The 18,252-nt window shown below is 38.3% G+C and overlaps 1 protein-coding gene across 3 annotated transcripts; it reads right to left on the minus strand.

The window, feature by feature from the left end:
- Window positions 1-3,556: 3,556 nt before the first annotated feature.
- Window positions 3,557-17,249, minus strand: zgc:110045 (uncharacterized protein LOC664755 homolog). 3 transcript variants are annotated; one of them, XM_042010487.1, is made up of 14 exons: window positions 16,842-17,249; window positions 15,427-15,467; window positions 12,277-12,387; window positions 12,108-12,131; window positions 11,962-11,994; window positions 11,735-11,851; window positions 11,377-11,508; window positions 10,835-10,963; window positions 9,420-9,509; window positions 8,800-8,841; window positions 8,310-8,385; window positions 7,302-7,354; window positions 5,135-5,304; window positions 3,557-3,868 (listed from the first exon to the last, which is right to left on the minus strand). In XM_042010487.1, exons 3-14 carry the CDS (start codon window positions 12,352-12,354, stop codon window positions 3,832-3,834), a joined length of 981 nt encoding a protein of 326 aa, XP_041866421.1. In that variant the 5' UTR covers window positions 12,355-12,387; window positions 15,427-15,467; window positions 16,842-17,249; the 3' UTR covers window positions 3,557-3,831. The 3 variants fall into 3 exon arrangements, with proteins under 3 accessions (XP_041866421.1, XP_041866419.1, XP_041866420.1); XM_042010485.1 differs by having other exon boundaries at window positions 3,557-4,807; XM_042010486.1 differs by lacking the exon at window positions 15,427-15,467 and having other exon boundaries at window positions 3,557-4,807.
- Between the last annotated feature and the right edge of the window lie 1,003 nt (window positions 17,250-18,252).

Below are 18,252 nucleotides of genomic sequence, written 5' to 3' on the forward strand. Positions count from 1 at the left end.
CACCAATGGTTCTGAAAACATCTAGAAAATTATTGTCCCATTTTTGGAGGCTCAAATGAGAAATTATGGTATGATTAACACGCTATATAGAATGAGTATTAGTGGGGCTAGGATGTATCCCTGGGAAATACTCTTAGATGCTCTAAGGAGACCAGAAGTGATAACTTTTGCCTGAAAAATGCCAACTATTGTCTACAGATTCTACTCAGGAAAGGATGATGTTAGGGGGACATAAATGTGGTATTTTTAATCTAGAGACACTCACCAAGAGTTACATTTAACCAAGACTCCCTTTCAATCTTTATTTGGCTAAGTTTGTTCTAACCTATGGCTTTTGCTTAAAAAGCTTTCTAAAACTATGAGGATTTAAAAAAAAAAAAGCTTGAAACTGTCCACTGAAACCTTTTATTTCTTAGCTTCTTAAAAAAACAATAGACACATAAAACATCAAACCATCTGTTTTCTTAATAATTTCTTTTTATTTTGTCCTTGTATTTACCAATAATTAGTTAAAATTATCATTAAAGGTGTTACTAACTTAACAAAATGCTCTAGTCAGGAAAAGTAAAAAAACACATGTCACATTAGGTCATAATGGGTTGAAATATTTGGGTAGTTTTAAGAAAATAAACAATTTGTGCAGCCCCAGTGTTACCTGAAAAATCACAAAAGAAATTGAATGATATCTTTTTTCTAAATAGCTGAATTTCCAACCTTTTAAAGAAAGCAGAACTCATCACTATCATGTGAATTGAGACGCATCACCATGGTAACCAAGTCAGGAGGAAAAGCTAAATGCAGAAGATGAAGAATCACAAAAGGTCTTCAGGTTGGGAAAAACTGTTTTCTGACACTAAAACATGATACAATCCTTAACACTTTAAAGTAACAATTACAGTAACACCACTGGGTATTTTAAAACCATAACTCTCCTGTCTGACATTGTGCAGTTTGTAACTAGTTACACTTGAAATAACTGGGCTCAAAGGTCTAATTTCAAGCAAATATATCCCAGTACAGACATCAATAATTACTGCCCCAGATATAGATCTGAAATATGTTGTGGGAAAGCAGATTAAAATGTTCTGAATTTACAGCATGTAGTCTGGAAAATATTTTTTATTGACACATTATAAAATTCATATTTCATGATAACATGGGCCAGTAGATAAAAAACATTGTGAAACACAATTAAAAACAGGTCTGCAAGAATATTGCAGTCATTTTTCATCTGAGACTGAGTGACAGCCCTTCCTAGCAATTTACCACAAACTTTCAAGTGATTATGCTCCAGAGAGAAAAACATATTTATATAGTTATTTACCTCTAAATGGCTATTTCACAAACAGAATGACGGCAGCCTGCTCCATAAATGCAGCACCTCCTTCCTGGCTGTGTCAGGTTGAAAAAGGAAATCATTAATATAGCATTAGAAGCTGGCTGTGAACTCATAACTGCCCTCGGCACACATCACCATACGTGCAGCACTGTTCTCTGTAGCTAAACCTTCCCTGAGGTTGAAATGTCATCCTTCACCGTCATTACATTTCGCTCCCCATTAACTATTGATTATCTCCAGTTCAGCATTTTGAGCCCTGCTGTGGAAATGGCCCACATGCCTCACTACCCAGAGCAGGTGGAACAGAAGTGCCCATCTCCAGGTTTTTAACACTGAAAATTTGGTAAGGTCAGCTTCACGGTGGGGTGGGGGGTAAAGAGGAACAGGGTGACAGGGACATGGAGACGCATAACTGTACCCCACCTTCCCATTAGTAGCAAGTTTGAGTGGACTGCTGGAGGTTAAGTTGTTCTTTTGCAGGACCCCTGAGAATTTGGCTTGTGCATGTGTTGAATATTTACCGTGACGTTAGTCTTGGTTTGCTTCTGTTGTTCCCAGAGAGTGCAGGTAGAGAGGAATGTTTGAACAGGAGTTCTGTGCTTTTTGCCATCAACCAACTGCATCCACAATATGGACTAGTCGTGGAAGGTTGTCTTTGTACATCTGTCAAAATCTCTATATGCAGCATATTGGTAATGGCCCCTGTTACTGCTCTATATTGATTCTTGTATTTCAGTATCAGTGCAGCTTAATGTTCTGGATCTGCAGGCTGTGGAGGCACATTTCCTCTTTAGAGAAAAATAAACTGTGTTTCAATGGCTGACTCTATGCTGGTTGCCAGATTGTTGTGTTTATGCAGATCAGGTAACAACATAAGCAAATATAACCTCATACATGTCAGTTTGCTTTTGAGATATGAGTTTGCATTTAAAGGATTTGGGGACTGAAACAAATATCCCATACACATACACACACACACACACACACACACACACACACCCACACACACACACACATATATATATATATATATATATATATATATATATATATATATATATATAAAAATAAGCATTAGCTTATCCTCTACAAATGTACTTTCAAGACTTGAGGATAAAGTTAGACATTGTGATCAGAGGTCAGCTACAATCAGTCAAAACACTCCAAAACCAATAAAAAAGAAGGTGACATGGGGACACAAATCAATATACTCTAATCTTAGATGCACACCTTAAAACTATGGAGACGGTATCAATCTTATGTGGTGCCAGGTTGAAGAAGTTTGTTAGACATTCACATTTGTCTTTTTTCAGCAACATCCATATTTAAATCAGACATAGCTCCAAGTTTGTTTTCACCTAGAATCAGCTTTATCTGACAAGCATAGAGTGAGGACAGGCACATCTGGACTGCAGGCAGGCCAGATTAGCAACTTAAGTTTCTTCCACAGATTTATAATGTGGTTTGAAATTGTTGTGCTAACATAAACAAGATCTTCTCAGAGAGAGTAAATAAATGTCTTGCAGAAGTTCCCCCATAATCCCTGCAACCTCTTTTCAAAGATATGCATGTTACCTATACTATTTGCTCTAATGCACCCCCATGCAGTCACAGATGATGCCTTTTGAACTATACACTGATATCAAACCAGATGGTTCTTTTCTTCTTTTGCCTGCAGTACGCTCTGTTGATAATTACCAAAAAGAATAAAATATTTGACTCATCAGATCATAGGTCAGTTGTCCATTTTGCCTGAGTCCATCTGAATAAGTTAAGGCTCAGAGAGGGATACTATCATTTTGGATGGTATTATGGTAATGATATTGTTCAGTTTCACAATTTGAAATGTCTTTTGGCAATTTTCATTAAATCATACGGTTTGAGTTACATGCAAATTACATTTTTATTCATTTGTCTGTTTATTTTAAGGCATAATACCACTGGCAGTCCTTCTAGTTGTCATCTTAACCACACTTGCAGATTAATCTCACCTTTCACTTTTACAACCTTGATCCTGGGTTGTTCTCTTTGGTACCTTTGAATCGGGGCCTGATTGGTCAAAAGGCCTTTAAATCAGTTTTAAGAGTCAGTGTATATATTAATGAGTCAGGGAAATATGTAGAAAAGCATGAAGTATTTTCTTTAATATTAAGGTAAGAACAAAACAACCACACTGCATTCATAAAAAGAACCGTTTTTACTTCAAAGTCACTTCATTTACAAATATTACAAATCTGCATTGTTTGGGAATAAATCCACATCAGAAACACATGAATAAAACATTCCTCAAAATAACTGATCAGTGCTTATTCAGAGGCTGAAAGTTGAAGTGCTCCTTTTGTTTAGATTTAAGAAACAAGCTAGTTTTACAGAACCAGTATATAATGAGTTAGTCGAGTCCTGCTCTACAGGATTACTGGGTGGAGTCAAATCCACTAGAATCCATTGTGGCTTTAATATAATCCCATCAGAGCTGCAACAGTGCAACGCTACTACAGAACACCCAAGCCAGCTAACACTGATGAGAGCCTATAGTGGGAAAAAAGGGGACACATGACAGAAAAAAAGAGCAATCCTTGTTAAAAAATACTTAACACAATTATTTCTATTGTACAAGACAAACATTTTCGCAGCATTCTGCCAACAAAGCAGCACATTTCATCATACTAGTTCACATTTTCTAATTAAAAAAAAAAGAATACTACGTACACAGATAGAAAACTAAGTCAATATACGGATTATGGAGAACTCATCTCCTGGAGTAAGTGTTATTATAAAGCTCTGGAACATGAACCCATATGAAAAATATATTTTCCCTGTATACTAATACAAGCCTGAGTTACCCACCTTAAATGTTATGCATGTCCGTATGATAATGCTGAGTGCATATGCACCTCTTCTGCCTCTTTTAATTACCCAAGACATGTTTTAACACTACTGTCATTCCAGTCTCTGTCTAATATCCTCCTGGTTTATAGAAATAAGTGTCACAATGCTTACACACTGGTGTAAGCTATTTCAAGCTTATATGTTAACATTAAATTATCTGCCATCTTTAAATAGCGTATTTTCTGTCAACTACAATGACAAAACTTATCAATATGGCATCAATAGGGAGCAAACTTCTGCCTCTCAGATTTTTTGCCACCAGAGGTGTTCATTTTTGCTGTGTAATGGGATAAACCCTGTGTTACGCTGGAAGCGGCTGCTGGGTGGACAGCCAGGACAGGGAAAGTTTTCATGCCAAGCAGGCTGGAAACAGGGACGGCGTAGTGTGGGTTTTGGATGCTTGGTAAGGTGGAGGGAGAGTGGACGTTAATGGTGGTGGGGGCTGGGGTGGTGGCCGCCAGGACGGCCATGGAAGTAGCTGCGGTGGAGGCAGTGGGAGCAGACTGAGAGAAGCTCATGTTGAGATCAACGGGGGTCGCAGAGGAAGCAGCCTGCATGGTGTATTTAGCCATCTCTAAGCTGCAGGCCGGTGAGTTGAGATGATGGTGAAGGGGTTAAGAGAAGATGATGAAGGAAAAAAAAATGAAAATGGGGGGGTGAGACAAAGGAGAAGGGAGGTGAGAGAGGAGAAAAATACAAGAATCAAAGAGGGAATGTGTTATAAAAAGCAGAGACAAAAAGGATTTTAATGCAGTCAAGAGAACGGAGCAGTGAGCTGGAACAAATCCAGCCTCACCCTGTACACAACAAATTTGCCCTCATACAACAGCATGCTGTTTGGCTGTCTTAACATCAGGCCGCGAAGTGAACCACTGCTGGACATAGCTGCCCTGTGGATTGTCTTACCTGGCGTTGATGAGGTACTGGGCCACACTGATACTGGCCGGCGAGCCTGTGATCGTGACTTGGCGCATGGCTGAGCCATCAGTAGCACTGGCAATTTTGATGTGAGCTCCAGAGACCTGGCGAATCTCATTGATCTTGCTGCCCTGTCTTCCAATTATGCAGCCAATAAACTAGAAGGGGGAAATTGGAAACATGTAAATAACAAAACAGCTCATGTATCCAAACTCTCTAGGAATTACATCTGAAAACAGGAAATAGGAGCAGCTGCTGCTGCAGTAGTTCTCTTCAGAGGAAAAGCTGTTATTATATTATTGCAAAAACAGCAAACAAGTCCATATTCATATGCCTTTTTAATTAAACTAAATCGTAAAATACTCCTATTATATTATATCTCTAGATGATCACTGGCTTTTAATCGGAGCAAATTCTCAATGTTTTGGGGCATCTGTTAATTCATTTTGCTGAAACTTGAGAAGAGTCATACAACTTTTTAATCCATGAGGTAAATATGATGGAATGGAAATAGAAGAAGCAGCCCCAGGGTCTGTGTACAGCTCAAGCACCTCCAACGTTTACCAATTTTCATGTCAAATAGCGTATGTGTATTCGACGCATGGTGTTGACTGACAATTTACGGTTTTAGGAAAGGTTACGTGCTTGACTGTTTCGTGGCCGGGCACTTTAATTTCCTAGATTCTCCTCCGGTTGCCTGGTAACAGCAAGACTCCAGGATGGCACTGCTTCAGCTCACAAAACAGTCTGACACCCTAACTCTACTCCCACCTAAACCCCCCTCAAAAAATAAATGAATGAATAAAATCAAATAGAAAGACTATGCCTTGTTGCTTGTGCACTGACTTTAGAATAATTACATAGAACTAAAGTCATGAGAGAAAGAAAGAAAACTTTTTTAGTTTCAGTGGTCCTTACCAATTCCTAAAATCAGGCCAACACAACCTCAGGCAGTAAAAAATGTATGACAAATTACAGAGTGTCACAATTTATTTAACAAAAGCTAAACTAAAATGCCAAAATAACTTGTTGAAAACAAAGTACACTCCACTAATCAATAGCTTTTATATTCACCTTTGGCAGCAGTTACTTCAATTGTTTTCTGTTTATCATGACCAGTCTCACATCGCTGTGGAGGAATTTTATCCACCTTTTCTTTACAGCATTTTTTGTTTGTTTGTTTGTGTGCGGGAGTTTATACATATATCTCTCAAGTTCCTGTCACAGTATTCCAACCTGGTCAAGATCTAGACTTTCAACTATTACAAGACAATTTTTTTATTGTATTGTAGATTTGCTGCTGCAATTTGGGTTGTCCTGCTGTCTCCTCATTGTCCTGCTGCATGATCTAATTTCAACCCAGCCCTCTCACTGACTTTAAAATACTTTGTTAAACAGATGAGTTCATGTTTGACTTTAAGATTTCCAAGTGTCCAGGTCCCAACTCATCAGCCCACCGCTAAAGTTCTTCTTAGTTGCTTGTGCTGTGCATTATGACCAGTCACCTTCAGTTTCATCTCATTAACCCAAGGACTTTGTTCTTGGTTTCTATTAACCTCTTGTTATTCCTGTAATCTTGCAGAAACACCCAACACATCCCACCTGTAACCCACTGAAATGCCAAATATTATTTTTATGAGTTAGTCCTGATCTAAAAAAAAAACCTTAGAAGTGAAAGGGAGTGTACTTTCTTTTGTAACATGACTGTATAACAAGAGCTCAAAAGTGACAGACATGGGCTGCTTGCTCTTCACTTTTTTTCAGTGTCTAAGCTTCTGGCTGTCTGTTAGTTGTAGCTGACAGACATGAGAGTGGTGACAGTCTCACTCATCCATGTCTCAGAAAGAAATCAAATAAGCACATTTCCCTGAAACTATTCCCCTTAAAACTTATAACTGCAAACAATTTCTGTGAGAAAACTAATTCTCATCACAAAGTAGAGCTTCTACTTATAAAATCTTAAATTTGTTAGCATTTTCCCCATGTGATGTTATCTTTTTTATGAGTCAACAAAAAGGATAGTTATTTTCTATGGCTAAGAAGGTACATGCTGCAAAACTTCTCATTATAGTTGTCCTCCTAGAAAGTTTTTAATGAAGTCAGTAGCATGAGGGTGCAGGTTTTAGTGGGTGAGCACAAACAATGGAGCACTTACATCATTAGGTATTGCCAGCTCTTGTGTACTTGTGGGGACAGAAGCATCCAATCCTGTAAATTAGGACAAGGTATAGTATAACAGCTGGATATTGCTAATGTTTTCTTTCATAGCATAATAAGTCACCCTACTTTGACTAGTTTATTTCTGTTACATGCTGCTTTAAGAGCTTGAAAATGGCATGGCAAAAATATATGCATGAACATACATGCTGTATATGCATTAAACACATTCTATGCACAGATTTCATATTGCTACAATTATTAAAGCTACTTCTTAACTTAGCTATCACAACACTCCTATCTAAATATTCAATATTTGCCATAATGTGTTGAATGTAGTTAGTTGTGGCAGAATATATGAGTATATGGGGTGGATGAGGTCAGGGATGGTCTGGCCAAGACTTTGTTAGATTTGGAGGAGAAATGTTGTGAAGGTGGAGGATTGGGGGTGAAGAGATTAGGATTTGGTTGATTTTGAGGGTTTTTTTCTTTTTTGGGAGGGGAAAATTGGGCAAATGGAGTTGAAATTTGGAAGGTAATGAGAAGTAGTGAGAAATAGTCAAATATTTACTCAAGCGTAAATATTGTGGTCATTTTTCACATTTCCCCTGCAGATAAAGCTGCTGTTTTTCTGTTTCTTGCTGTTTTGAATTATCAATATTTCAGTTGCTAGGTTTTAAGTTTCCTCATAATAAAATAATTTGGTGGCTTAACCTTAAAACTTGCCATCTTTTTCACTATACTTTTGTTTGTTTGTTTTTTTCTTATTTTCATGTGCAAACAGTTGCAAATGTCACTAGAAAACATGACAGATCATTTATTCTAAGCACATCTCTGTAAAGCCACCATCTAGTAAAATGAAACCTGTAAGAGTCTGTAAACTCTGAGAGAAAGAAGGCATCCTTGATCCTCGCAGAAGTGACAGCAGTGTATTGATGGTGTGATTCAAAGAGGAGTGAAGACAGAGGGATAGATGGACTTCCCCCGGGGAGCCGTGGGTACGTACCAGGGAAGGTAGGGTTGCTCTGCCCAAGGGAAGGGAGGGGGATATGCTGCATAGCCAACTGGTGAAGCTTGGTCAACTGCAGGGTAGGAAGGAAGTTAGAGCTAACCAATCAAACTGGATTATTTCAGAGGAGCTGACAACTACAATACAGAGCCAATCTGAAGTTCACAAACATCACAGATGGTGTCAGTGTGAAGAGATTCATTTCCCTCAGAAAGCATGCTGGCTTCAAGTAGAAGTCATCAGAAAATAACAGTCACATATCTGGCTACACAGCTACAACTGATTATAAACTCTTAAGATTGTCACTTCCATTTCAATCAATGCATGCTGCTACTGTGAGTTAGTGTTAGTAATGTCAAAAGATCAGGGTTACTGAAGTTTCATCCTTGCAGAAAGAGGTACATAGAGGGCGTATTGGTGGCTTGGAAGGAGTGGGCAGGAGTAGATCATTAGGACGAATGTCAGTCACCTAGATGGGAATACTTACATCTTGATGTGCAAACGCATACTGCCCTGGAATTGCAAAGGCCTGCAAGGAATAAGATATGAGTTGTGGGTATAGGGCTGGGCGGTGCAGACATGTTGTAACATGTCACCTGAAATACAAAATTGTCACACAATATGAAGAGTGAAATCGAGGACAGTGGAAATCTATTTCCTTCCACTTTTCCAGAGCTCTAATGCATATAGATCTGGTGGAACTTCATCTAAATGTCATCTGCTGCTTTTTCCCCTCTTTGACTATGGCAAGAAATCCAATACCATAAACAGATGTCTGATAGGTCAAAGCAGGCTGTGCCAAATTCAGGACAGCAGCTTGCCATCCTGTGGAAAATATGGACTTTACACACGACAGGTTTCACGCTGCGAGGCAGTTATTCATGCAAATGACAGTTATTCACATCTCTACCACATTAATATTTGGCTGTGTACTTTTAAACATGATCGTGGTCATTATTCTGCTGATAGCATTTTTTTGTGGTGTATATGTGACCCTCTAGTGGTGAAAATATACATAATGTAATGACAAGTGTGCCGTAGTTGATGTATATTTCTTATCTTAATGAGTTAAAGTCACAGCTACATTACTCTATCATGATTACTTACTTGTGCAGAGTGTTGTGGTGCTAATACTGCATGGGCTCCAGCTGGCAGGATCTTAGGACGGTAGGGAATTGTTGCCCCTTTTGGTGGAGACTGTACAAACACAATCATACAAACCAGAAAAAGGAGAAAAAATTACACACCCCTAAGGCTGGGGAAGAACTCTCATTGGCACTGTTGTATTTTATGTTGTATTTTATAACTCTCCCTGAATATTTTTATACTTCACTCATTAGCTATGAAACCACGAACCAAAGAAAGATGTGAGCAGAGCTGAGAAGAGGGTCTATTTGAATATTTTGATCATTTAATATTAATAAAAAATAATGATCAGATGATCAAGAGGGTGCTACACCCTAATCCAAGTCAAGATCTCTGCTTCATGGAGTTATATTCATCAAAACTATTATAGTGTTCAAAAACTATTAGCAACCTAATATCGAGACAGAACATTTAATAGTTAAGTTGGTCCGCCTCACAAAATGTGATTGTATTTTGTAAAAAATTTTGAATTTTTGAAGATAAATAGAGATAATTACGATAGACTTACATGCATGACAAAACATTTTCTCATTACTTAACTTTTTTATTTTGCGCTTTCTCTATATCTGTGGATAGAATTTCAAAAGATCATTGTAACATAACAAGTTGTTTTCATTCATCTAACCTGAAATGACCACATTCACCACCACCTGTCACCATGTGGACATATGTAAATATTTTTCCCTCCAAATATTTGTCTCCTGAACATAAGGAACAACCATAATCTGACAAAACAAGCTTACTAATCCTTTTTTTTTAATGATGAATATCGCATAGTGATGAAAGAAATAATGTTGTATTTGTGTTCCATGTTTAGATGCTGTTGTACATCTCCTCTGAAGACAATGGAAAAGCCAGAGCAGTTGATGCATTAATGATTCACAGCAGGTTGTATGATGAGTTCATATCGTTTTATACTTGCTAATGCTGACATTTAATTTTACCTGTAATTGCATTTACTTTGTCTTTATGTATCCTGTCACTTATCACCAGAGAAGTTGAAACATAATAGTAAAGAAATAAATATATGCAGAAGCACAGATGGAATCTATCTATCTATCTATCTATCTATCTATCTATCTATCTATCTATCTATCTATCTATCTATCTGTATATATATATATATATATATATATATATATATATATATATATATATATGTGTGTGTGTGTGTGTGTGTGTGTGTGTGTATACAACTGAATCAGATACAGCACGATAACCAAGCAGTACAACTTGACGGCATCACTTTACCCACAAAAATATCCTGAATGTGCCATTAAACACCTTCCACCACATCCTAAATAAATGTGACATATACTTGACACCTAAATGGAGCTGTTGAATGTGAAGGTCGTCCGCTGTCTGACAGTGCTCACCTCCAGCATTACAGAGCAGATGTGCCTTACACACTGAGTGATGGCCTGTGGAGTTCCAGAGATTGTGACAGCCCTCTCCGTAGAGTCCGGCAGCATGTCTCCTGCCACCTGAACCTGAGCACCCGTGGTCTTTACATCAACAGACAACAGAAGACAACAAAAGGCTATTTATTGCTGAAAAGAGCACACCATCATCCATACTGAAGTTCTGTTTCAAGAGCCCACAAATGACCCCGAGCACATTTTGACATGCAGGGAGCAGCTGCAAGCCAAATGGCAATGTGTGCTCCAATATTTGAAGAGGGTCTCACAAATATTGTCCATTCAGAATGAGTATTCAAACTTTACCGGTCCTTACAGATGTAATAAGAGGAATTGTCACAAGGTAAAAACATGCATTTCAAGGCAGAAAGAAAAAGGAATGTTTGACTAGAGTTTTTGATACTGAAGGTGTCAGAGCACCGGGGAGGAGGTTTTCTGTGCCTGTTTGGGTGCAGAAAAACAACTTCCTGCTGGAAAATAAAAATGAAGAAGACTCCTACCTCTCTGATCTCTTTGATCTTTGAACCTCCTTTTCCAATCAGAGAGCCACACTGGCTCCCTGGGAAAACCAGACGAAGTGTCACAGGTGGTTTGCTTGTCACATTGCTGTTTGTCATTGCTGCCGTGATATCCTAAGGGAAAATTCAAAATGATTTTGCATTTATTTCAGTATTGACTGCAGAGTATCAGCTTTATTTGACACCTATTTTCAGGTTGTTTTGCATGACTTAAGAAAAGTTGCATTCGCTGTCTTTAAGGCAGGAAAATTCTCAGATTTTGCTTGTAAAAGAGCAAACATATGGTGGTATGTGGAAAGAAAAGTTGCAACGGATTATTCACACATCTGTTTCACCATACCTCTTCAAACTTCTGTGCAATCATGGAGAAAGCTCTGAAGATTCCCTCAGTGGGTCCTGTGATGGTGACAATTCTCTCAGGAGATGATCCCTCTGATATGTTGATGCGAGCCCCACTCTAGAAACCCAGGTTTACATGTATTGCAGCTTTGATTTGTTGCGACTAATCTGCCAGAATTTATAAAAAACACGTATTTCCACATTGAGGATGTCAAAGCAAATGCTCACCTCCTCCCTCATTTTCTTTACCGTCTCTCCTTTCTGTAACATGCAGGAAAATAGCCAGCTTGATTAGTTTTAGTACAAGATAACAACACAATCTGAAAAAATCATTAAGGATTTATGAATGCAGATAAATTGTAAATTAAATCTACCTTCCCAATTATACTGCCAACTTCCTGTGAACAAAACAGAAGCATCTGAGCAAGAGGCAACACACAGATTATCACATTTAGAGGAGAATGTAATCAATTCAACCACAAAATAGGCCCTTACTGGAAAAATACACAGCTCCTTTTGACAATTTACACAGCTGTTGATTACCTTTCCATGCATCAGCAGCCTTAGCGTCAGCGTAACATTCAGACTCCCATCTGAAGCCATTTCTTCCTTGTCGGACATCCCCCGTGTTATCAAAGCGTCAAAGTAAATACTCTGCAACAAGAGAGTTATTGTCTGTGTGTCACAAGTAGTTTAGTGTTTTCAGGATGTTCAGAAAATGATGTGTAAAACTGAGGAGGAAATAAGCCAAATCTAAGTGCGTATTCCTGCTATACGGATCTGTATTCTGTTTTGATGTCTTAAGGCCTCCCTCAGGTATCCTAGTAGTAGTTTAATTTTAAGATGAAATGATGTAGTGTTCATTTTTGTTGAGCTTTGTTTTGATGAAATTCCACTTAAGTTAAGACAATATAGTTACTGGTTTAAGCTGGCTTGGGAGATCATTACATAGGTGCAATATGGAATTAATAATTTCCTGTGCTCAACAGGAATTTTGTTGGTAAGAGCTACCAGACAGAGCATATGTAAAAGCATCCATGGTTAGCTGCAACATCACTGTTAAATCCAACTATGATACATCTCTACTTGAACTGTTACAGATCATTACCTTAACAACAGTTACTGTAGACTAAGCACAACATTTTCCAAAGTTTGAACAGTCAGTTGTGTTGCTGCTAAAAGGAGTCAGACACCCCTTTTTATAAACAAAAATTATGAGACTGATGCTCTCAGAGGAGTTATGAACCATCGTCTTCTGATCATGTAGTTGTGAGCAGAGGAAGATAACACTATCACTAGGCACAATCTTCCCATGAGATGGTGTCTTTAGTTCCGGCTAAATACAAGTTGTGTGACTCTCTCGGATAAGATAAGATACAAAAAAAGTCACTTGTGCTGTGGAGGCCTGAAGATCAAGTGATGTGTGTGTGTGTGACTCGTCCCTTAATGGCACACAGACGCCACACAGTGTCGCTTCTGTTATGGCTGCGTATCCAATTCTTTGTATTTGTGGAACAAATAAAGAATGTCTCGACACAGTGAGGGACAGGCAGCTTATTGGACTATAACAGACAGAGAGATGACTCTCGCTCTATAAAGAACCAAGGTCACAGTGTTTATTAGATCAGTGTGGTTCCGATAAGTGATTTTTCCCATTTACTTTTAAGACAGGATTTAATAAAAATGTTGAAGAAATAAACTATTTAAACTGGGGGAAAAAATAACGTAACTCAAGGTTGCCAAGATTTTAGCCCTAGTAAGCTGTCACATGTGATTGTAAAACTTTAATGCAAATGATGGATTTACTTGCTGAGAACTTGGCAGAAGGGGAGAGAACATGCTGGCATGCTGTTGGCAAGTTTGTATAAGGTGTTGGCTGTTAATACAGAGTTCATGTCAATCCTATAATAAAGTTTTAACATGCCTGGTGATATGAGAATTTGATGGTTCATGATGAACTACAGCTACAGCATTTTATGATCCATACAAAGCTGATTTATTTTTAAAAAAGCATGTTTCCCTATCATCAATAGACTGTGAATTTTCTTTCTGCAGGGTGGCAAAGACATGACACACTACTCTGTCTTTGACTTGACTTATTTCCATATTCTTAACCACACTGTAACTTGTATGCAGTTTGAGGGGCTAATCAATACAATTCCAGCCTCTGTCTAAACAAAATGACCAAAATTTCACCGACAATACTGTGCAAAGTGTATCACTCTCATGTCTTTTGGCAGAAACCAGGCTTTCTTTTAATATTTTATAGAAATGTTGAGCTATAGTTCACCAAACTTTCTGGGTGCATTTCAAAGTGAGCCTTTGGACAATGACTGAAGTTTCACCCATTTTAGTCCTGCCTCTTTTCAGAAGAAATTGTTTTTTATTCATTAAGGTACTTACTGCTGACCAGTCAATCATTCAAGAATAAGTATGAGACCTCAGGGGACAAAAAATATTGTGTCTATAGATGACACAAACTTTAGCAAATAATTAATTTGAAATAGGATCTACTAGCAGCCAGTTGCAAAGACTATGGCATCTATGGAATGCAAAAGTTAATACAGTTTTACAAACATTATTATTATATATATATATATATTTTTTTTTTTCACCAACAAGGCAATTTCCAAAAACATAATAGCTGAAAACTTGGTGTATCTCAGCATGATGTGCAGTGTGGGCTTAAATAATTTAAGGAAACTGGACAAGTGTAGAACAAAAGAAGAAGTGTGAGGCTTAAAAAGCTATTTCCAGCAAGTAAACCATGAATATGATTTCCTTAAAAAACAGAAGAAAATCCAGCAACGACCTGACACAGGGCCTAAGAGACGCATCTGTGTCTTTAGCTGATTCATCTACTGTTCACTGAACCGTTCTCAAAAATGGTCCTCATGAAAAGGTGGTTCTTAAAAAGCCGTTCTTAAGGAAGGGAAACAAGGAAAAAAGGCTGTTGTATGCTAAATGATCCAAGAACTGGACTGAAAATCAGTGACAACAGGTCAAATAGAGTGATTATTCCTCCCCAGAACCTGGACCTCAAGCTTATTGGAGCAGTGTGGGATCGTCTGGACAGACAACTGAAAAAACAGAGCTTTGTAAAGTCCTTCAAGGAGCTTGGAGAGCTATTCCTGAAAACTACCTAATGAAATTACAAGAAGGTTTGTCTAAGCGGGTTCAGGTGGTCATACCAAATATTTACTTTCAAGCTAGTTTTTATTAAATGATTACACCCTTTGTCTATGTTCCTGGTATTGTATAAAGACATAAGTGTTGACCTTTAGACCTTTGGCCAGAGCTGTCTTACCCGCATGTGTGTGCTAGTTGGTGGTGTGGGGGCAGCAGTGCTTCATTTAGATAATCCCTCCTTGACAAATCACTTACTGACCCTGATCAATGCTTGTACACTAACCAGTCTTATTCCTATTAAAGCAATCATATAGCACAGCCCTCATAAATCCTAATGAGCCCTCTCCAACATCCTGCATAACCAAAATTTGTCCACTTGCATTTCAGGGGTTGCTGCTCCCAGTCAAGGCTCTTTTGACCTTAAAGCTAGCTGTCTCCCCCTGTCGTTGAGCAAAGCTAAAGCTAAGCTAACGTGCTGTAGCTTGTACTCCTTACAACAAAGCAAAACTATTATTTTAAAAATAGATCATTGACCCTCCCATGGCTCTCACCTGTGATACTTACACAAGTCAATAATTACAGAACTCTCTGCCGCCATCCCACACCTAAAAAACAAAGACCCAAAATGAGAATGTAACACACACCACCAATGGCACAAGTCGGTCACTTTAAATGTGTCAGTATCAGTTAATAAGCAAATTACACATTTTTTGGGTTGTTGTTGTTTTTGTTGATGCTTTTTTTTAGCTGTTTGCTATATATTTTTTGTTCTAGCACATTCCAGTGTTGATAATGCGTGACTGGGCTAAGGGGCTTATTCCTAACGATATCATAAACAAGTGAAGGGGTATTTTTCTATTATCAAAGAGCCATAGCTACAACGTTCTGCTCTCTGTCTATCATTATAAAGTTACAATGAATACATCAAATAAACAGCAACATCTCGCTCTAATCCTATAGGCCAGGATTTGTTTGGTTAATGCTAAAACCCTTTTGACCTATTTCTGTCACCTCCAGCAAGTCAGTACTCAAGACTTCTGAACAAAACCCTGGTGCAGAACAGCACCCACAGAGTATACATGATAAAACAGATAATCTAGAGGAAACTCTGCTCCCTGAACGCTGACAGGCAGAAGTCTTCCTCAGACAATAAAAAAACATAAGAAGAATACAGGGCTTTAATCCTGGAGGGAAATGGTGAACAATGTCTAAGTGGATTACTTGAGGGATTTATTTTGACAATGTTTTCCAAAGATGAGCCTAACACAAAGAGTATTTCAGCATTTTGAATATACCTACATTGCAATGATGCATTTATTGTATTATATAAGATTATTACTTATGGTTTTGCTCCAAACAGTCCTCTTAAAAATAAACAATTTAAACAACTTTTTTCCTTTTTGTTACAACACTTGTCTAATATTTATCTTTATCACAACAAATGGTTTTTACCAACCCAGTGAGAGTAATAACTTCTTGAACATCTTGACTGCTGACTATTTATAGCTTTCTGTGAGCCACCACATATCAGACTATAAGCACGAGGCAATACAGCAATGGATTTCTCCCTCAGCACAAAGGTTACAATATTGCATTTTCATTACTTTTCTGGTTCAATGTCTTGATTAGTTCTTGCTTTAACTATCTAGGAAACAGGGAGAAAGGAAAGAGCTCTATGAGAAAAAATATATTTGCTACATAGCAGAGTACATAAAACCAACTCGCTCAAATGATCCCAACCTAATAGGAGTCAGGGGTGGTGCATTAAAACAAAGGCACACATTGTTTAGCTTCCATTTAAAGTACATAACCAGCAACTTCAAGTTTCTTTCTGGCTATTCTATAATCTTACTGTAGTTTACTATAATTTACAACATTTTTTACCAACGAAAACTGATCAGTGAACAGCCAGAAGCCTGTAGTTGTTGCTGAATTAGAGGCCCGTAATGCAGAAATAATGATGAGTGTAAAGTACTGACCTTGCATAGAAAATTCTTCCTCCTCTTCTTTGGTTCTGGTATCTTCGAAATGAATGGCCTTATAGTTTGTAGTCCGTGTTTAGTGTTTGCTCCCTTTGTTGTCAGTTATCCACAGAGTGGACAGATGGCTCCCTGTGCCCTCAGACCAGCTAGAGCGAAGGCAGGCTTTGCTATTAGTCCCTCAGCTTAGCCCAAGATAAGCCCCTACGCAGGGCAAGTGAACCCGCATCTCTCGTCTAATTCTCCCTGTCACAGCCACCAAAGAGGCGTTCCTCTGCATGAAGATCCACAAGCTGAGGAGGCCTGGCAGGGCAGGGCAAGAAGGCTCTCTTGGCTGGATACTGTCCAGCACAGACAGTCTATAGTTACAACACCACCACCAAAAAGAAAAAAAAACTCGGGCAGATCAAGCCTTTCGCAGCCATCAACACAGCTTTGTTTAGCAGTGTTTCTTTGTGACTAACAACTCTGCATGACTGCTGTGTTCTTCATTAGATTTCAGAGAGCTTCCTGCCTGCACAAGGCTGGATTTTTCTTAAAACAAATCTCCCTGTATGAAATCAGTGCTTTGTACAAGGAGCCCAACTAATTTAGGACTGGGAAGGACAATGTGGCGTTGAAGGTATTTAGTGATGTTAAGCACAATGTCTTCGTGGGGTGCCCCCCCCCGGGTGCCCCCCCCCCCTTCTCTCACGGCCTCTGCCCTCCCCCAACCCAAGCCCTTCTGCCCTTGTAATGAGGCCATACTGGATACAATACAGTCCTTCTCCACAGAAAAATGTATTCAGCTGAGCTCCAAAATTGTGAAGGAAATGAATCAGTGAAGCATAAGTGCCATATTTAATTACCATTCAGCACGTTGCACTGAGACAATAATGGCCGTAAGGCTGTCTATCAGACATCTAAGCAGGACATTGCATTCACTTTAAAACCAGGATTTCAATACAACTTCTAATTTATATTGATATGATTAAAAGGACCAAATGTCCTTAAAAGAACAGAACCAGAACGCCTTAAAGTGTGCCCACCTCCTCATTTATGAAGGTCTATAGAGGTTCATATATATGTATATATATATATATATATATATATATATATATATATATATATATATATATATATATATATTGGACCTTGTTGTGTGACAGTGGGATTAAAGAGACTGAGATTATATGTAATTGGATTACTGGAATTTAATTACTGAGGCTTGCTGCTGTTACAGTTACTGACAACAGATTACATGTGTCTGAATATTGAAGATGCAGATAATGTATTGCAGATCTTTCTTCCTCATATGTGGTTTGCTAATTTGTCAGGTTTCAGGCTAGTCTAACATATAATGATCATTACACAAGATTTATGTAAACTTATTGTTTATAATGGCATTTTGATCACCAGTCAGGTTTGATGA

Source organism: Melanotaenia boesemani, chromosome 16, assembly GCF_017639745.1.
Source record: "Melanotaenia boesemani isolate fMelBoe1 chromosome 16, fMelBoe1.pri, whole genome shotgun sequence".
Taxonomy (NCBI): domain Eukaryota; kingdom Metazoa; phylum Chordata; class Actinopteri; order Atheriniformes; family Melanotaeniidae; genus Melanotaenia; species Melanotaenia boesemani.

What these genes read in the sequence shown, in the direction of transcription:
- zgc:110045 (XM_042010486.1), bottom strand. Translation starts at nt 12,354, where the DNA reads ATGTCCGACAAGGAAGAAATGGCTTCAGATGGGAGTCTGAATGTTACG. An exon ending in GGCTGCTGATGCATGGAAAG is followed by an intron (nt 12,132 to 12,276) that starts GTAATCAACAGC and finishes TTTTGTTCACAG; the next exon opens with GAAGTTGGCAGTATAATTGG. An exon ending in TCTGCTCTGTAATGCTGGAG is followed by an intron (nt 9,510 to 10,834) that starts GTGAGCACTGTC and finishes GTGTTTGTACAG; the next exon opens with TCTCCACCAAAAGGGGCAAC.